General features: G+C 44.7%; 1 protein-coding gene across 3 annotated transcripts in view; it reads right to left on the bottom strand.

Annotated features, from left to right (window-relative positions):
- Positions 1 to 21,375, bottom strand: part of LOC117899518 (tyrosine-protein phosphatase non-receptor type 9) — a 28,900-nt gene that overhangs the window by 3,910 nt on the left and 3,615 nt on the right. Inside the window, exons 1-3 of one of the 3 annotated variants that reach the window (XM_034809576.1) lie at positions 12,258 to 12,345; positions 10,745 to 11,176; positions 10,440 to 10,670 (exon numbers count right to left, since the gene is read on the bottom strand). In XM_034809576.1, coding sequence (XP_034665467.1) covers positions 10,440 to 10,670; positions 10,745 to 11,176; positions 12,258 to 12,296 — 702 coding nt within the window. In that variant the 5' untranslated portion in view covers positions 12,297 to 12,345. Of the gene's footprint in view, positions 1 to 4,890; positions 5,152 to 10,439; positions 10,671 to 10,744; positions 11,177 to 12,257; positions 12,346 to 21,375 lie in introns of those variants that run through there. The other 2 variants (XM_034809585.1, XM_034809593.1) reach the window with 2 other exon arrangements.

Genomic DNA, 21,375 nt, shown 5'->3' with positions numbered 1-21,375 from the left:
TGTGTGTGTGTGTGCTAGTTGCCTGTGCGTGTCGGTTTTTTTGTGTTCGTGGCAAAAGTGAAGGCAAACTATTTCATGTTCATGGGAAAATTAAATTAAAGTTCTCCATCGTTTCGTTGCTAGCTTGTTGCAGTTGCCGTTGCAGTTACAGCTTTTTTCTACTACAAAGTATTTTACAATACTGGCACTCTGTCGCCATCTCGCTCTCTCTCTCTCTCTCTCTCTCTTGGTGGCTCAATAAACTCCCGTAAAAGCTTTAATTGCCAGCATCTCTTACAATGTCGCACTCCAAGGCATAGCCAACAGAAGGTGAGGCAGTGCTCTCTCTCTCTCTCTTTTCTCTCTTTTGGAATAGTTTCAGAACAATTCCAGAAATATAGCATAATAAAAATACTCCACATACTGAAAAATACACTTGGATGGTTGCATCGTTGCAAGTGCAGGCGCACACACACACATAACCAAAACACATGCACACACACACATTTACGGGTTTTCTTTTGTTACTTTTCCATGCTTTGTGGCTGCCCCCTGACCCACCATGGCTTTTGCTTTTTGTGTATACTTTCACTTGGACTTGCCCCACCTGTGGGTAGCATACTGAGGGGGGACGGACCGGGACGGGTCGTGTCAGCGGGCCGGCACTTGTTTGCCCTTAAAGGTGGCGCTTGAAAGTAGGCAATGGCTGGGGCAATGGCATACCATTCCATTCCATTGCAGTGCGAAACAAATGCATTCATTCGCTCTTTCTGAATGGGAAAGCATTCCCTTCCCCCATACTTCTTCTTGGGTTTCCAATTTGCATAGCCAACACCGTATGGGTTCCCCATACCTCAATTGTGTGTGCCCCAAAAGAAGAATATAAATGAATGAAATGAATAAATGGAGCTGCAATTGCTTTTAACGTGCCACAGGGTATTATGAGTCATAATTGAGTTTAAACACTGCGACTGCCACACCACGGGGATGCTGCATCGAGCAGCCAGCCTGTAACGCAAAACCAATAGGTGACAGCAGCGAAAATACCAAAAAAAAACCCAACAAGAAAGTTAACCCCAGTAGCCCCAGATTTATACATGTGTGAAAAATGTATGAAAAGTATCTGTGGCAAATGTTTCGCCACTCTCCCTGCGGCTAAGTTCTTGAAGTTTGTGGTTGGCTTCTGTGTGCTATTCCTGGGAATGGCCGCAATCGGTCTTTTTCCTGTCAACATTTCAGGGTCAGCCCTATCCACATTTGCCCTCATACGGTTAAGGCCGGCTATCTCTATGGCTGTCCCACACATTCAATTATAATTGAATTGCGAATGAGTACGGAGGGAGGAGGACTGGCTGAATGTCAAAGATACAGCGATACAGATACGAATATGTTCGAGCATGGAGGCAATAATAAATCCCCAATAATCAGAATCTGACGCTGACTTGTGGCCTCCTGCACCACCCCAGACCCCGTCTCCTTTTCTACGATGGATATATGTACAAACATTGTATTGTGTATAAGTATATAGAAATTTAATTGACGAACGTCCAGGCCACATGGCAACAGGAACAATCACAGGACAGGGAGTAGGCACAGGTGGGAGGTGGGAGGTGTGGCTGGTGGCACGACATAACGCTTCCCCCCACGCATACTGTTGCTGTTCCTGTTGTTTTTTCTCCTGTGTTGGCTGCCTTGAGGGTCAAAGTCTGTGTCGGTGTCTGTGTGTGTTGGAGCTTGTGCGGAAAAGTTGAATGAAAAGTCGCGTGGGCTCGGCTCAGATCTGCTGAAGGAAACTCCAGAAGGAGTCCTAGAGCTCGGCGCCCTCGAGTGGGCAGAGCAACGTGCCTGGGCATGCCTCCCATTCATTTTGGCCGCCACCCCAACGCCCCCAAATCCTTTGCATTGCCTTTGGGGTATGTGTGGGGCTGATGTGGATGAGAACGAAAAACAGGATGCAAATGACAGAAAAGGCTGCGCTATAAATAGGTGCCACTGAATACCAGTGGCAGGCAGTCTCTGTCTCAAAGGAAAACTTACACCCACACATCACAGCATCGAGTGGGTGGCTGGATGGTGGATGGTTTTGTTTCCCAGAATATGGCATGTACTCGTCTCTGCAATCTGCAATACTCTGGAAACCCTGGGATACCAGATATGTACCTTTGTTATTTCTAATGCTGCTGCTGCTGCTGTGATTCCTGGAAACTGTCCTCTAATGAAATTGCATTTTCAAATTAAAACTGAAATACTATTTCTATAATTTATTTTCAAAGAAAAGACCATCATGCCATGCCCGTGCACAGAGATTTAATATTTTTCTATTTCGCTAATTTTCCAATGAAAAACTGCACAGAAAGTGCTTTCCCAAGAAAATGAATCCATAAAACTCTTCCACGAAGTGCAACAAATGTCAAGAGCAGCAAACACAATTACTGGTGGGGTAGGGGAGAAGGAGGCAGAATCTCAATTACCAGCGATACAATATGGTACGGTCGTGCATGGTTACGTTTCGATTGCTTTTCGTTTGAATCTGTGAATCGAGTGTTTCGGGCAGGTGGAGATGGTGGCGCCACAAATAAGAGGATTAGTTATTCTTCAAGTGAAGTACAAATGGCAAACCAATTAGGAGCTGAGATTTCCAGGAATAAGAAAAGCAAAACCAAACCTCTTTTGCTCCCCCAACATCAGGGTGGCAGTGGCAACGTGTGCCGTGGTGCCACGGCATAGAAACAATAAATAAATAAATATACAAATACAAAATATGTAAAATTAGCCATTGGCCCAAAATAGGTAATGCTTTTTTTATGTTTTTTTGGCTTTGCAAGCTTTGTCGCCGACTTTGGGCATGAAACGAATTTGTCGTCGATCGGTCCGTCCCGTCATTCGACGTTTGACCAAAAAAGGCGAAAGCGGCACAAGAAACACACACAGAAAGAGAGAGACAGAGAGCGAAGGAGAGGCAATGAAGAAGGCACGAAAGAATGAATGAATGGAGCGGAAGAAGCAACAACTTTATGGCCAGATCCAGTCATCAGTGTTTCCAAAAGGGAAATGGAAATGTTTCGTAGAAATAGCAGAAGGAAGCCAATCCAAGAAACACAATTTTAATACTCGTAAAACAATAACTCGAAAAGATACCAATGCCAGGGCAGGACAGGTTGCCCCTAGGGATTTCCAATTGATTAGCTTTTTGGCATAGGTTTCCATTTGCGTTGAATGCGGAATGTGGCATGTGGCATGAGTGTCTTGTGTGTGTTTGTGTGCGTCGTGTGTCACTCAATCGATTTAAAGAGCTCTCCAATTAGCATGGCTTATCCCCCGTAGCCCCAGACCACCTCAAATCTTCTACCCAAAGCCATCAAATATTGATTTCACCTTTTCCACTTTATTGTGGAATGTTGAACTGGGAACGTGTGTTTTGTGTGGCATGGGATGCGTGTCCTTCATTGCTGCATTCGCATATTATTTATGATTTCGTTTTTGGGGTTTGCTTTTCACTTGGGACAAAGAACTTTCTTTTTGTTTCAACCTGACAGCAAATTAATACACAGTGCTGGGCCTATCCTATCAATCGGTGGTTACACTCCGCGATAAGCCTGTAAGGATAACCGATAGATCGGTAGATCGCAGATGATTCCCTTCGTTTAGCTGAGCGAGATGTTCGATAAAGAGTGCACCACCGAAACGTAGCAGCTTTTGGTTCTGAAACGCACTGTACATCTACATATTTATGGATACAAAACAATACAAAACGATACGATAGAGCAGAGCAGAATGATGGACATAAATCACAAAAAATGAGTAAGAACAAAAGGCAAAGAGCAACAAATACACAAATACAACGCGAAATGTACGTGCCATTGAGCCCAAACCAAAAGTGTTTGATTGGCTTTACTTCTGCCTATCCTTCTACCTTTTGCTTCCTCCTTCTTCTACTCCTCCTCCTCCTCCACCGCCTTGATGTTTTTCTGTTGTTGTGCTTGTTGTACCTCTTCTGTGGCTGACAGACGACAGCTTTCTTTGAGCCAAAGGCAAACAACAAAAACAGTAAAAAAGAAAAAGAAAAAAAAACAGAAACTCAGAGAAGAAAAAAGTCCCACCTGCTGCCATCGCCAAACATCGCCAACAGAAGAGCAGAGCTCAGGCAATTGTTCATTTTCGTACCATTCTCCTGGCTCCTGTCTATCTGTGGCTGTTCACCCCTTACTCACTCTCTCCAGTGTACCGTACCGCCTGCATGTCATGCAGCAGTGCCACTCGGTCAGTTGAGATGAGTTCATGGACCAAATGTGCCCCTTCCTGCCTGTTCCTAGTTCAATCTCTCTTTATCCTGATTAGAATCCCACTGCTTTAGGCCTAAACCTTCTCTAAACCCTCTAAACCTTTCTTTCCCCCCATCTCTCCCCAAATTTGCATACTGCAGCCGAACGCTGCATTAGCCACCCAATTATTTGACCTACTTATTGGTGGAGCACTTCCCCTGAAATCGTCCTGGCTAATTGACATGCGAAGCACCTCATTTATTCATTAATAACCAAAGAGAGGAGACTGTGTGTGTAATGTGTGTGGAGGGGTCGGTTCTATGATCATTTGCTGGCAGAGTAAATCCGTGAATAAAGTGAATCCAGTGAATCCAATGAATCACTGAATAAATTTCGAAAGCTAATGAATCATAAAAAACCAACAAAACACAACAACAACAAAATCAAATTATATTTAAATGTTTGTCGACAAATACCTTGAAAAAAAAACACGCAAAAAAACTAAACAAAAGAGAGAGAGAGAGAGAGAGAGAGCAGTAATGAGGGGGCGATTCGTATGAATTATATATGGTTTTATATCTGGTATATCCGAGTGTACATCGTACTATATCTCACATTTGTATTCCAGTATCAATTCAATATGTAGTACCTGAGTGGAGCTTAGTTTGTGGCCGCTTCTTGAGGAATTGTTTTTGTTTTTGTTGCTGCTTGCTGTAGCTTTTAGTTGTTGCTGTTCGCTGTTGCTCTTGTCTAATTATTCAGATTTATATGGTAATAGTTTAAAGTTTCGAGGGAGGATTGGTGGGGGGAGAGCAGGGCCGGCTTGGGGGGCATGGGATCTGCCGCTGGCTGTCTGCTTCGCACAATTAAATGCTAATTTTCTTCTTCTGCTTGTTTTTGGGTTGCACTTCCAATTGAACAATTTTATTTTACATAACTTTTTTGTTTTGTATTTCGTTTTTGTGTTGCACTTTTTGTTATTTGTTATTGCTGTTGTTGTTTTTTCAACGATTGACTGTCACATTACACAATGAGAGATGCAGGCAGAGATGGACCAGCCACATCCTCTGTTCTGTGGCACACAGAAAGGACACAGACACGGAGAGTCTCCCGAAGGAGGGGGTAAGAAGAAAATAAAACAAAACAAATTTGTATTTAGTTATTTTCTCTCAATTTGTTTTGGTGGGGGGGTTATGGCCAGGTGGACCTGCACTTGTAGATACTTTTCTCGCTCCCCCGACGAGTCGAATCTTGTGGGTATTGTATCTTTGTTTTTTTGCTGCTGCTGCTGCTGCTGCTGCTGCGACTGTCAAAACATTCAACAAACTAAAAACCAAAATTTTGGTTTCTGTAGATACACACACACACACACCGACACAGACATAGACAGAGAAAGGTAACGCTAGCGAGCGTGTGTGCGTGGGTTTTCTTTTGGCAGTCACTGTGTGTTCCGTTTTTGCACTTGGAAAAAATTCGATGAGGTTTTGTGGCGAGGGGAGGTTTATTTTACAATTAGATATTAGGAGCGCCTGCCCCGTGGTTGAGTATCTTGAGTATGCGAATAGTTTCTGAATAGTGATTGAATATCGAATGAATATTTGAATATTAATATCGTTTCGTCTCGCGCGTCGTCTCGTCGTGGAAAGCTGAACTACGTCTGACTGCTGCTCCGGCGGCTGCCTTTATTTTTTTTCGTTTCGTTTTCGCTTTTTCGCTTTTTTGCTTTTTTTTTGTATTTGCGGCTCTGCGTTCTCGGCGCACGCGCTCTCTGCCACCACCTCGGTCACTCTCTCCCGCTTCCGCTCCCTCCCCCATCGACATTCAAATCTCTCGCTCTCTCTCTCTCTCTATCGCTGACGGCACGAGCCACCAGAGAGCGGCATAGGGTTGCTGCCTGCCACTGCCAGCCCGAGAATGAGAGAGAATACTTCTACTCGCACTGTGGGGGTTGTTCGTTGTTCCTGCTGCAAGGTTGCATGTGTCTCTGTTGTCGCTGCAGCTGCTGCTGCTGCTGCTTTTGCTGTTTCTGCTGTGCCGAGTGGGTGGTGGTTGCTTGCTGCCAGGGTTGCCTTCGCTGTCTATGACACAGGGGTTACCACATGGCCACTCAATAATACAAAAGAACACATTGCCAGATTTTCTTATTTTGAAACGAACAGTCACCGTTACCCTTAGAGTGACAACAGGGTTGCCAGGGCTAACCAATAAAAACAAGCCAATTGATTGGCTTGCTTTTGCTTTAATTTGCTCAAAAATCAATCTTAAGTTATCTCCAATCAGATTATAAAGCCAGACTCCTGAGACTTGTGTCAGGGTTGCCACCAACTGTTCAATTAACAGCTCTGTGGTAATGCGGAAATACGAAATGTAATTGCTTTGATTCCGATTCTGAACATCTAAATAGCTGAGGTGGTGGTGGGGGTACACAAACAATTCCGTTGTTTCTTGATCGAATTTGCATTTTTAAGCACACACAAAGGTATGGAAAGAGAGATTGAGAGAGAATCAGAGATATGTAAATGCTCAACATTTACGTCAAAGTCGAGGAGCAAAAACAACAAAAAGAATCAAATAAAAGCACGTTGTAAAAATAACACACAAATCGTATTGGAACCCATTTTGAGTAAGTGAATGAATGAAATGCCTCTCTCTCCCTCTCTCCCTGTCTGTCTTTCTCTCTTGTTGTCTCTCTGTTGTTACTATAAATATCTCAAAAAGAGTGTCTATCCCATATGTCAATCAAGTTTTTGGTCAAGTGTTTTTGGGCCAAGTGCAAGCAGAAAAGAACCCAGAACACCCAGAACATCGCACAAGTGAAATAAAAGCACTACTCTGTATATTTATTAAATATTTTAAACACACGCGCTCGTTTCGTTTCGTATCGCGTATCGGAAATGGTTTTCCCATATTGGAAAATGCTTTTCACAACAATAATTCAACACACGCACATGTTCCGCTTCTTTATGTTTCTCTTCTTCGCCTACTTCTTCTTTTGCTGATCTCCTCTCTCTCTTCTTCACTGTCGCTTCTCTGTTGCTGCTGCCTGCTGTTTTGCTGTCTGGTGCTGTGTGGACTTTTGGATACAATCTATAAACGACGACTAGAACACGTCAACTGAATTAGTTAATCAGGCAAAAGATAGCCACAAGCGACGTATTCACGTAGCGCCGTCAAGCAAACACACGGCGGAAAGAGCAAGAGAGCGCGAGCACGATAAGTGTGGGAGAGAGAGAGTGGCAGCAGCAAAGTGAGAGCGAGCTTTGGCACGCTCACTTGCTCGCTGGCTGGTCGCCGTCGCCGTCGCCGTCCCCTCTCCCTCGCCCTCTTTCCAATGACTTAAAAGTGAGAGTGAAAAAGCGTAGGCATATGACGCACACCAGTGTACACAATGTACATATGTATGTATGTATGTATTTATGTACGCTTTCGACGATCTGTTCTGATATTTTTCATGGATTCCATTGCCACTTAAGACCCAAAATGTTGCGTATGCGTGATGTTGGTGGAATATATCGCGCATACGCAACCCCTTGAGGGACCCTGTTCCAGCGAGACAGAGGGAGAGATTAACCGCTGTTTATCTTTTCCCGCCTACCTGCATATCGCCTTGTCTCGCTCAGCAGCAAACACCAGCACATACGCGTGCCAAAGAGAACAAACACCTATACTATCGCTTGTAGGCTCAAGCTCTCTCCACACTAGCCCGCTCTCTCAGACGTCGACGCTTCAGGAAAGGTACAGCATATGTGGCTGTGTGAAATGTGAAGGTAACGTAATCCGCTCTCTGGCTACACATCGAGGCAACTCTGCCTCACCTGTTATTTAATATACCTTCCCACAGCTGTGTTGGTGTTCCATTTGCGTTTCAATAGGGAATGAGACCAAGGCAGAGAGAGAGAGGGACACTGACAGAGAGAGAATGAGTGAATAAGAGAGCGCCCACGCAAATCATTTTCATTGTTAACTTTATTTTATGTGCGTTTTGATTTCGTACTGCGTTATATTGTATATGGAATTAAAAACACGAATATATATGTGGGTAGATTATGCCAGTATTTATGCATGAATGTACACACATACAAACGTAGAGCTGTGTATGCCCATATACCTTTTGAAGGCCTCCCTGACCCAACAGCAATGCAAGCTCTGCCCCCGCAGTCAGCCGGCCGGCGTGGCCTGCTCTCTCTCTCTCTCTCTTTCATCCTTCCCCTCTTATCCACAATACTCCTCGTATTAATGATCCCCAGCAGCAACGGTACACTGGACGGGGAAAAAAAAAACGCAATTGTAAAGTAAACAACAAAACAAAGATCATGGAAAAGTGTGCTTCGGCTTAGCGGGGGCCAGCAGCCGGCAGCCAATGAGATGGAAAACAACAAGAAAGGAAAGCCCATCACCCCGAGGCACCGCAATTTTGATACCCTACCATTTTCATTAGATCCTTTGGTAATGTATGTAATTATGTATCTAAGCATCTTATTACAGCAATAAGTCTTTGAAAAGAAAAATCTTTTTTTCGCCAACGGCAAATCGCGATGCCTTTACACCCTAAATAGTAGAGTATCACCCCAGCTGCCAACAACCAGAGCGATAACAGCTACCTGTTGTTGTTTTTTCTGGTGCCACTGTATGCAAATAGGCGACTGACAAGCGGCGAGGGGAGGCAGACACGGAGGAGATACGGTACGGGTAAGCGGAAGGGTTAGGGGGAAATGGGGGCAGACAGGGACAGGCAGGTTGTCCCCAATCAAAATTGCGTCTTACTCTGACTAAGGGTAGAGTAATTTGAGCTTTTATTCCGCTATTGTTGTTGTTGCCATCTGCCCAGCACTTGCGTGGGCAGAGACGCCGATGCCACCGCCGCCGCTGTCGCCAACACAGAAAGGCATCAACGCCCACGCACCGCCCGGTTGATGCTGCTCTGCTGCTGTGACGCTGGGAGCGCGTGCTCCTCCTCTCTCTCTCTGTGTCTCTCTTGCTCTCTGATAAACTCGTGCGTTTGTGTGTGTGGGTGTTGCTCGGGGAAGGATTTCCGAGTCTTTCCGTTTCTATGGGAACCAAAAGCTGACTATCGACGGTCGGTCCAGATGGAAACACTAAGCTTACAGAAAAATGTAAGCCTCTGGCAGCAGAGCACGCGAATGGAGGGGCAGTGTAAAGCAAAATTGATATGTAAACTAGCAGTAAGAAGAAATTCGTGTTACATTGCCATGTTAACCGTAACTGTGAGAACAGACGGTAACATTCCATGTTAACACAACCTGTTAACAGAGCAGAGAAAGAAAAGAACTAACAGAAGGTGCTTTGGCTGTTGGCTAACAGAAATGATCTTCAGCCACTAACAGGGCTGCAGCAGTAGACGATTTAGTAGAATAATTTGCATATTTTCCAGCACTCTGCCCCCTTTCCACTCCTTCTCCCACAAATCGTTCCACTCCCCCCACCCAACAAATGCAAGAAAATGAAGAAAATTTGACGCATGACATGAAAAGCCAACGAAACGAAACAGAAATCTTCAGCTTGAAGACATTTCCCAACCATTTTGTTTGATAGGAGAATGAATCCGCCCAGCCCACGCCAGCTCGCTCCCCATGGCACAGATACGCAGATATGCACATGCCCCACCGCGTACTGGTACTGGTAGGTAGGTAAATACACGAGCTGCGACAAATAGCTACAGCAGCATATGTGAATATTAATAGGAGACAACTTCATGTTTTAATATTCGTAATTTCCAGGGGCCACGCTCCGTGACTTTTAGGGGCAAGCTCAGATTGGAGTGGAGTCGACACACGACACACGCGAGTAGGCCGGAAATGGGGCACACTCTACCAACCAACTCCAAGAGAAGTCGTCTAAGCTGACATTGAAGGTACGCAAGCAAAAGCCTGACTTCTGATGGGAAATATTTGCCCTAGATACGAGTGTCTACATGCAAATTAGCTCTACGAACTTAAAGACTCAACGGAGAGTTGTCCAGGACGATTCTTCATATAAATATTGAAGATAGGAATTGGAAAATACAGAGATACAGAGGGTAGAGTGATGGATCAATGCACCAATCTGTAATTTCTGTTTTACACAAGAATCAACTCAGATTCGCGTTCTTAATGCCATTTTCCCTGACGTTTGTTTTCCTAAATCTGATCCGATGGAGAAGGGGATTCTATTCGATCTGGGATTCCATTTCCGACTCACCTTTAGCAGAGTGAGTATCTTCTGGGAGAGGTCGTAGTCAAAGTTTGAATACTTGGAGCCGCTCATGTCGTAGATGAACACCAATCCCGCACGCTGTGTCTCCGTGTCCTGCAGTGCGCTGTCCAGTTGGTAGACGATCCCCTGCAGCGTCGTCGTATGCCCCACACTCAAGGGACTGTGTCGATTGGCGGTGAACAGGGCAATCGCTGCTCCACTGGATGTCCGAGCGGGCTGTTCGGCAAAGAGAAAAATAGAAAAACGTTAAGTTCGGACCGCACTCAGAGCATGGATTGATAGACGCTTACGAGGATTGTAAATTTGCCAGTCTGCAGCTCGGAGCGCAGTGGCTCCACATCCGGATCGATGTTGTATAGATACTCCTTCTGGCGGATCTGCTCATGCTGTTCGTAGAGCGACACGGCTCGTGGTATATCAAATTTACGGGCGTACAAAAACTTGACAGCTGTTGTGTGTGAAATGTCTCGCCTGGCTATGGTGGGCGCCAGCTGGGGCCCCTCTCCTCCTCCTGCTGTGGCAGCTCCTGTTGGTGGCACCGTGAAGGCCAGTGGGGCGGCAGCTCCCGCCAATATCTGTGTGCTGCTGGCGGAGTTTGTGGAGGAGGCAGAGGCAGAAGCAGAGACAGCTGATAATGTGGATGTGGATGTTGTCAATGTCCCTGTTGTTGCTGTTGTTGTGGCACCAAGATTGTTGCAGAGATCTATGAATTGTTTTACAGCCTAAAAAGAGAAGAAAGACAAGAATGCATGAGAAAATTGTAAGAAATTGTAAGAACCTTTTCCATCCCATTCGATCGATAAAATACAAAAGTTGTGGGACATTCCATTCGATGTTCGACCCACTTCATTGCCGTCTTGTCTCTTAGGAGGAAGAGTTGCACATAAACTTGCTGTTTTTATTATGCCAAATGAATAAAATTGCGAATGCGAAAGATGATGATGATGATGATGATGCAAACCGAGCAAAGAATGAGAAACTTCCATCGACATGTCGTGACATGCGATACGCGATGCGCCATCAAGATAGTTATTAGGTGTCTATCATTAATCAGTCGATCATTGCTGGCTATCATTTTAGGAAAAATTACTCATTCGATGATCCATACCAGGGGGAGACTAGAGTTTTAAAAAGTGTTGCCATTGCATTACACAGGGATGGGAATTTCATGTTTTAATGTGTTCAACGGTGTTGCATTAAATCCAATCGGAAGTCTTTGTCTCTCGTTCTCTGTGTCTCCAACGGATACTTCCGGGAATGCAAACTGATTAGTTTGATTACCAACAGAGTTTCGTGTCATATCGTTCGTTGAGTTCTTGTGCTGCTTCTTCGGCTTCTTTTGGGGTGCAACAAACAACAAAAAAATGCAAGTTTCAGCAACAAACTCTTGACCTCGTTTCCCCACGATACCCGAACGTTTCGAAGCAGTTCAAAGCAATGCAAAATAATCTTCTCCGATCCAAATAATTAATGGGTCTCTCTCTCTCCCTCTGGCTTCTCTCCAAACAGTTAATGTTTACACAATTCTCTCTGTATCTACCTCTTCCCATGATAAGAGTGTAGACACATTTCCCTATCCATGGTACAAATTCCATAAGCTTTTCGATTCATTCATTCATTCAAGCGCAATTTCAATGGGAAATTAATTAGACAATCCGCATGCCAGGCACGACACGAAGCTACCCCCCAAACACACACAAACAGATACACACGGATACTTCCACACTTCCACTTCCACATTTCTTTAGAGGATAGATGACGCGTGCCGCCTGCAACGGATCTCCGGATCCCCTCTCCACCCACCTGCTCGCGGCTGCGACGTCGCTGGTAAAGATGCACCATCTTGTATCGGATCGGGTCGTATCGTAGCTGTATGTATATCCTTCGATTATTCAGAGGATCTGCTTGGAATCATTCACCGATTAAGAGCGCACACACACAAAAACAACAAAATATCCGCCGCTTATCACTTCCTTTTTTCTTTGCCTTTCTTATGCTTTTGCTATTCTTTTCTTTGATTTGTTTTTTGTTCCCTTATTTCGCTCTATTCGCGACGTTCCGCTGCGTTCAAAGTTTCCCCCATTACTGACGACTGACGGCGGCGGTGGCGGCACTTCGATCGCGTCCGTCAGAGGCTCCACCGTCGTCGTCGTCGCCGCCGACGTCGTCATCGTCATCGGCAGATAGCCGCAGCTCCACTGCTGCTCCAACGCTGCTAGCGTCCGAGTGTATTGAACCAAGCGCTGCAGCAGCAGCAGTAGTGATGACTTTTTGACTAATTTCAAGCTAGATCTTTGAATCTTCTTTGTAAGTATCTCTAGTATGACGGCAGCATCACAGTTCACATATGTACATATTTAAATGGCTTAGAACATTTTAGTTTTGTCAATATTGAATTTGGAATTCGGTTTTAGATATCTCATTTCTGCACTCAACTTGAATCCAATTTTCACCCTCAGGGCAGATACATACGTACATATGTATGTACATACATATGTATATTTGAATAAAAAATATATTAATATATTTATTAAAGCGTAGACTAGGCATAGCCAGAGCCTTCAGGGTATTTAAATAAATTTACGTGATTACAAGTGTCTAAGCTTTTTTCTATATTTTTTTATTTATTTAGCTATTTTTTGTTTGAGTTTTTTAGCTTTTTTTTGGGCTACAAGTTGATTAAAGGGTTGCGGCCGCAGCACTACGGCAATTCCAAGAACCATTAGACACCAGCAGCAGTGACAGTGACAGTGGCAGCGGCATCGGCGTCGGCAGCAGTGGAAGAGAAGCAGGCAGCAGGTCATCGCTGGAGGGGCATACCAACAATTTGAGTCATAAGCCACCGTCGCAGTCGCCACTTTGCCGACGCTGTTGCTGCTACCATATGTCACCCTTTCGACACCGGGCGCACAGTGGAGCCAGATGGGAGAATGTTTGATTAGTTGTTCGACAAGCGATAAAAAATGATAGATACATATGTATATAGATAGAGACGGTTGTCAAGCTAATGGTATTCATGTGAATTTCAATTTTTGTCTATCTTTGAAGGGTTGAGAATTCGCAGAATGCGTTTAGATATGTTTTTTAACTCGGTAAATGTGCGGCGAAGCCCACTGTGTGCGGGTGTGCGGTCACTGGGATTCCTCCGAAACGGATTTCGATCTCCACCGAACGGAGAGATGGATGATGTACGGAATGGAAGAAAACGGAAGGTGAACAAAGTGGGGCGGGGGGTTGTGGAGCGTCGATGCGTCACCGTATTTATGATTATCACCTTTTTTTTGTTCATTTCTTTAAAAATTGTTTGTTAGTTTGCGTTTTCACATTTATCTCTTTCTCTCTCGTTGCGTTCCTTCTTTCTACGGAATACATTTTCGGTTATCGGGTAGGACGCATCTTTCCATTGGCTGATGGAATGTGGAAGGCGTCTGACTAACGTTATCTACACTTTGCACTTAACACTTTTAGGCAGACACAATCGGTTCGATCCTCTTAGCTCTTAGTACATTGTAAGTCATTGGATTTGGAATGTCGTTTATATTTGTGTACATGTATCACGCACCTCGTTGGGAATAAATCTTTCACTGAAACTGGAATTGAATTTTGGTCTAATTTTCTATGTAAAGCTTTTGTTATGTTTCCTTTTTCTAATAGATTATGAGAATTTCCGAAACATGGGAAAAGAAAGAGTTAATTGTAAGACCCAGTTTTTTTTTGGAACCAGTTACAGTTCAGAGTAAGACAACTGGGGTAAAACTGAGCTTTTGTGTGCTAAGTTGCCTCGATCGATAGGGGCATCCGCCTCACCGAAAAATCTATAAATATCACAGTAGGAAAATAATTATATTTGCTTCTCGAAAAATATAAACAAAAGATTCATGTGTCAAGTGGTGGAGCAGGAGGTGCACTAGGGGCAGGGGCAGGGGCAGGCAATCGGCAGTCACTTCCGGTTCTCTCCAGTAATAGTTCTCATTCTGCTGTGGATCACGTAAATATCTTGGCCATTAGCACGAGCAAGTTAATAGAGCAACAACAAGAGTTCCCCTTTACCTCTACCTGTGCTTCATCTCCTAACACCACCATCTCCCCTCTCTCTCTCTCTCTATCCCACTGTTGTTGTGCCAGCATCCACTCATAACTGTGCATCACATCATGCAAAGTAAAAGCACAAAACGCGACATCAGTTCCGTTCCGTTCTGCGCCGATGTTCGGTTCTGAGCAACTGTAAAACTTTCGAGACTTGAAGGCAGGTAGGGGCATAGTAGTAGATCGCGATATGAGGGTAGCCATGGATAGATACGATACTAGAGAACTTTTAACGGACTCCGAGGAGCATGACAGCAGTTCACTGGCTCTGCTCTGAAACCCAACGATCAGCCAGCGATTGAAAAAGACACTTCTCGGTAGAGAGGGAGAGACACACAAAGAAAAGACAGTTATGCCTGGCGAAAGATACAAGATACTTAGTCGCAGTGATTGATGAAGAGTTAAGAATGGTAGGAGACGAAGAATAACCTTTAGCTTTAGCTTTACACTTAACTGATTGAAAAGCAGATGATCCACAAATCCTCGCAACAGCGTTTGTTATTATTCATCCTGCTGCTGCTGCTCCTATCAAAGCTTCTGCTTCTAAGTACTCCTACCAACTGGTAAAGACTTTTCAATTGCTTATTCAAAACAATTTCCTCAGTTGTGCGTAGCCCAGGATGCAGGATATTGCTGACAGATTGTTGTCGGAGACAGAATATTGCCCCGCACATTTTACAGACACAGCAGCAGGAAATGCACAGCGTGAGAAGTGAGCGCTGTGAAGGGGGCAGACACAGATAGTCGGGGTATAGAGGAACTTCCTTTCATTTCACACTTTCGCATTGGAAATGCTTCGCAAATGCGAAATTCTCTTTTTTGAGCGCACGTTTAACACGCTTCCGCTCAGGGGGCAGGCAGTCGCCGGTCGGCCAGTCGCCAATTGAGAGTCGTTTTGAGAAGGGGGAAGCCCAACGGTCGAGCAGGTCAATTGTCGAGCACAAAAGTTTGTACGCAGTAGGACTCCTCTGTTGGCATTTTGCACATTTAGCTGACTCTGGTGATGCTCATACGGTTGATGGTCTTCCACACCCTATTTGCATATTAAATCAAACTTTCATAGAGACAAATCATGCGAATTCAAGCCAAAAACGGAACTTGGCCAAGAAGAAAGAGCCCAAACAGCTGCTTCTGGAACCGCTATGGAACCGGATCTCACAATCGTAAGTAAAAATTTATGTAAATTTATTTAACCAAAGAAACGTAAAAATGGGAATGCATGGCCTGAGGGTTGCAAAATGGGATTATACTTAGCTTACATGAATACCCTCTACTCAGCATCAAAGCTTTTTCTCTTCCATGGCAGGGCGACATAGAGAGCGAGAGAATGAACACCTCAAAGGTTCATCAACAGCAGAGGCAGAGGAGGGGGGAATATCGAGCTACAAGTCCAGCTTGGGACCCGAGACGAGACGAAAAAGGAGATGGAGCAGACAGAAGACAGCAAAAAACTAATAAAGTTAGTCTATAAATAGCTCGACAGCAGCAGCAGAGCTGCAGCAGCAGCAGCAGCTCAGCAGCGAAACTGCAACTGATGGGAGCGTGAGAGCCGAAAGCGGAATAGCTAGTGGGGGGGACAGGGACAGCACTCAGCAGCCCGATGAAGCGAATAAAGTAAGACGAGAAGAGAGTTGCGCAGGGCAGGACAAGATGGATGCAGAGCGGCGAAAGCAAAAAAGCAAACTGAGAGAAGATAAAACTTAGAAAGTAAATAAGCGGAGGCATCAGCCTGGCTAATGAGAGGAGATGCAAAGAGAGAGCACAGACACACACACACACCTTGGCAATGCACAGGAAGAGACGCTGATGACAGCCGTTGTTTCTGCTGCTGTTGTTTCTCCTGTTTTTGTTGTTGTTACTGTCACTGCAATCTTCACTAGATTCCCGTTGATCCTTGTTCTGCTGGCGTAGATGCATTTTGCAGCATTTTACATAGACACACAGGGAACACTGATCACACACACTGGTACACGCACAGTAAAATAAATAAATTACATTACATTTATTAAATAACTAGAACATATGCATGCCCATGCTTTCCTCCCGTGTGTAGAAAATAAAAGCAAAGCGGGCGCGCGATCCCGATCGTCCCCGAAAAAGCGACAAGAGATGCACACGCGACGACTGAAACAACAATGAAACAACGGCACCACACAACATCGCCTCTGCCATGCCATGCCGTGCCGGGGCCAAGCCAGTCGCGTCGCTGCGCAAGAGCAGAGCCAGAGCAGGCCCCAAGTTGTATTAATAAAAGGTTAGGCACTCACACATAACTACTTATGAATCATAAGTTATGATGGAGTATACATACATATGTTTGTTATTTAATTCGTATACAAGCAGCAAGTGAAAGAGTGGCCAGAAAAGTGGTCGAAACGAAGAGTGGCTAAAAAGCCTCACCTTATATGAATACACTTTGGGAAGACCGACTCGAGCGAGTTAACCAAAAGAAAGAGAGCGATCGCGCACACGAGGTGGCGCCGACGCAGCAGCAGCAGCAGCAGCCCTACCAACCTACCGCCCAACCCTTGCAGCCGCCAGCCTGCTGCTGTTCATTGTTTTTGGTGCACTCTGCCGTTGCTGCTGCCACTGACACAGTTCAATGTCAGCGCTGGAGCTGGAGCTGCATCTGGCTTTGGGAATGAGGGGAATTGGATGCCGCTGATATTCGGTACTCCCGTAAAATAAATTGTCACACATGTTGTACCTGCGCTCATGTTTTATAATCTATAAGGTCTGCTTTGTGCCTACAAAACAGCTGCATTCGTTTTACATAAATGTAATTTTACGTAAACGCCGAATGGTTAACAGTTGTTTCTGAAAAGCCATTAATACTATGTATTACTGCTGCAAAAAACAACTGCCAAAATCTTAAGCCAACCTCCCCCAGGTATGGCTCGCTGAACAGCTTTTGTGCTCGTAATTTAATTGCTTTTCTTTTCTACTGCTGCTGCTGCTGTTATTCTCTTTCCTCTCTACCGACTACTGTTTACTGCTGCTATTCCTCTCCTGCTTTTATGACTTCTTATGAGAAAGTGTTAAGAAATTTCGCCACAGTTTCGAGTGTCGCGGGAAAAGTTTCACTTGCTCTTCATCCATATCCATATCCATACGTATTGGCACGGGGAGAGTAAGTATTGGGATTGGATTGGGTTTTCTACCATTCGCTTGCTCATACTTATGATTATTGCCATTATTTTGTTTATTATTATTACGATTATTACCACGCTTTCTTATGGCGCTCGATTATTATAAACAAAATGCTCGCCGCTTAAGCCCCTCCCCATTCCCCGTGTCTGCCTTTCTGCCCATCTGTCTTTCAGTCTTTGTCTGGGGGCCTCTGTGTGGCCTGGGGGCGTGACATTGAGACAAGACAAAAGCTTCCAAGCTCCCCATCCATGCATGTACGCCCGACGCGTAAAGTCAAAAGAAAAACTTTCTTTTCAATGCGTTTTTACAGCACAACACACAGTAAATCCGCGGCATCGCATCGAAAAGAAATCACATCATTTATGCTTATTTCTTTTCTTTTTCTATACAACACACACAACATTTCGCAGGCATAGCCAGAGCCAGAGCCCTGCAGCAAAACGAGTTTGATCCACAAATTAGACGACACACCAGACGCGCGGCGGTGCCCCCGTTCCGTACCGTGCCGCATAGAAAGTCCGATCCCCCAAATGGGATTAGTAGAGCTGTAGAGCGGCTGCTGCTATTGCTGTTGTCCGGCGCGATTACGCAACATCAGATGGTATTTTGGGGTGGGAGGAGACGAGGAGCGACAGATGATGCGCCACATTTCCGAGGGCCTTGGAACGTGACCACAGACACCCGACCTCCGGGCCAGACGACAGACCTAGACCAGACCCTTCTACCCCTTATCTCTCTCTACTTCTTATGACATTTTCCATGCATTACAACAGACCCATTCGAACAAAACTCAGATATGTTTTTCCCCTTATGCCTTTATACTCGAGATGTCCCTGAAGAAGAGAATCCTCGTTCGTATTATTTGTAGTACTGGTTCGTTGAGTGTCCCTGTCCTCCGATCAGATCTAATTTCGATTCCGCTTCTTTCCAAGCAACATTGTGTCCCTGTAACGGCCAGGCCATTCTGCCAAAAGCAGGAGCAATAGTTGGAGCGAATGTTTGCCATTTTAATTGTCAGAAATGTGTGAGATGGGCCCTCCGTCCGGCCAAATGGAATCTAAAAGAAACTAAGAGCCAGACACAGAGCCAGCATCAACATGTTCTTCTTTTTTTGTACATATTTCGGGAGGTGGGAGGGGGACAGAGGGCCCTACTATGTAGGCCAACAGACAGACAAATGAAAAAGCTCTTCAGTGCGAAGCTAGAGCTAAACGCCTGCTCCCTCGCCCTCCAGCCTCTTGCCTCTTGAAACTCATTTCTTTTGCACAATGTAAATCGGTCAAACCAATCAAAAAGGAAAAAAATATACATACAAACATTCATATGTATGTACTGTACATACATACATATGTACATACATTTGTATATACTATATAGCCACAATGCTCTCGCCTCTTCGTCTCTAAGAGTTCTTTCAACTGGATGGCGACGGAGATGGCGGTTTTTGTGCTGCTTTTTATTTTATGGAGGCAACACGGAAAAAAAATGGTTTAGAGCCCAGACCCCGCGGCATTGGAAAGTGTTGTGGATGGGATTGAGAATGAGATGAGATGGGTACTGTGATTTGGATTGGGAATGTGTTCTGTTGTGTTGTGTTGTGATGTGATGCGATGTCCACGTCATTTTTAAGGCTGAAGCAGCCCTAACCCTAGCTCTAGGCCAGCAAGTGACCGACCCCACATGCAATCGTGAAGAGAGGGAGAGAGCGGGAGAGAGAGAGACATTATTGCAACAGAGACTTGAGCACGCGGTGGCCACAGGGGAAGAGCGACAACAACAGCAAAGAAACAGCAACAACAAGAGGCGGAAATGAAGACTCCAAACAGACAATGGGACCCCGCATTAGAAAATAAAGATTTGTATACAAAGAACAAAAAAGAGAGACACCAACCGACCCCGAAAAGAAAGCCAAAGGAAAAGAACGAAGGAGAGCGGGAGAGCTCCGGAGCGGGAGCGGGAGCTTTGTAGGCAAATCAACAGCGATAAGAGTACAGTGGGCACTAGATATGTGTGTACCTCACAGCCTCAGCCTCAGCGTAGTTTGATGATTTCATGAATATGAAATCTAAAATTAGCTTTTGCTTCCCCCAATTTATCGCCATAACTACTATTTATTCTGGTATTTGTTATGTTGTTCGAGTACCGATGAGTTTCTGCTAGTTTTCAATCAACTTATCGCATTAACAATTACTTGCTGTTTTTCCCCAATTTATCCAAGAGTTTCCAGGATTTTATGGAGTTATTCCCATGATTTATAGTTATAGTCAATAACTTTGTGCTTGTTTTTCCTACATTATATGGAATTATCGATTCATTTTGGGCATATTTTTGCAAATTGTTGATTTCAGACTGACAGTGATCACTGTCCACCGCGTGCTGCTGCTGTTTGGGAAAGAGACGGGCGGGTGGGCACAGAATATTGCGGAAGCAGAAGCAGCAAGAAGCCAACGACGTCAAATCCGTGCCAGAAGCAGCAGCGGCAGCCTCCGTTCCGCGATTCTTTGAGAGCCACTCGCCCGGTCGAGGCCCTCCCTCACACACACACACCAATGTATGTGTGCTTGTGTGCGAGTGTGTGGGGGGTTCAACAACCTCCCACAGAAAAGCCACGGATTGGGATAGAAGCGAATGAGAAGAGAGGAATAATGGAAAACAACAATACACTGCCCCCATCCTATCCTATCCACAGCGCCCACTGCCACTGCTACTCCCACACGGTCTCAGGCATCGCATCGCAATAGTTCCACCAATTATGCATAAATAAAGGGAAAATCATAATAAAGTTCGGACCAGGAGGGATCCCTGCCGTGATTAAAACATGCAGCAGGCATTCAAGCAACCAGGCATCCAGGCACCCAGGCGGCAGCCATTTGACCCACTTCGGAAGCAATATGTCCATTAAGTGGGTGGTGGGGCCTCCCCTGGGGAAGAGCCAATAACAACAACAAAAAAGGCTACAACCAACAATTGCATGCGGAAGCAGTGCAGGGCCAGAAGAGGTCGGGGAAGAGCGACATTTGATAGCCAATTGTGGCCAGCAAAGGGCTTATAGATTTCAATTAACTATAACTATAGCCACGGCCCAGTCATGAATGGGATGGTGGTTGCATAGTTGAATGGATGCAAAATTCTAACTAACTTCCAAAGATCCGAAGATAAAACAGACATCAGACATGTAATGTCGCCTTCGCTCTAAAAACAGACAATGCCTTTTTGGATTCTCCGCAGAGAAATATCAGCTGTAAAAAACCAAAAGTGTGGGGTTTTGCCAGCCAAAAATACCCATTTCAATAAAATTAAGTACAACGCAATTGCCAACAAAATGCAACAAGTTCGAGTATCAATATAATATAGTATACGATATGTACAAATACCCATGCATATTGTTTATATTTTAGTATACAAAATGCGAGTATACTTACGAGTGTATACTATGTACTCTATTGTAATCATACTCGTACGCTCTGCTCTAAATAAGCAATCAACAGGCATCGAGGGCCAGGAGTATATTTAACCATAATTTATAATTGAATAAAACATATTATATTATTTCCATGGCGTACCCCGTAGATTGCATAGGAGATATCTTGCCAAAGGTCTCCTTTTTTTGGGTCTCCATTTAGAAAAAAACTGTAATGTGAATATCATTTCATTTCTTACATCGCAGGAAGCCCAGACAGATCGA

This window comes from Drosophila subobscura, chromosome A (assembly GCF_008121235.1).
Source record: "Drosophila subobscura isolate 14011-0131.10 chromosome A, UCBerk_Dsub_1.0, whole genome shotgun sequence".
Lineage (NCBI taxonomy): Eukaryota > Metazoa > Arthropoda > Insecta > Diptera > Drosophilidae > Drosophila > Drosophila subobscura.
This window is presented reverse-complemented; position numbering and strand designations above follow the sequence as displayed.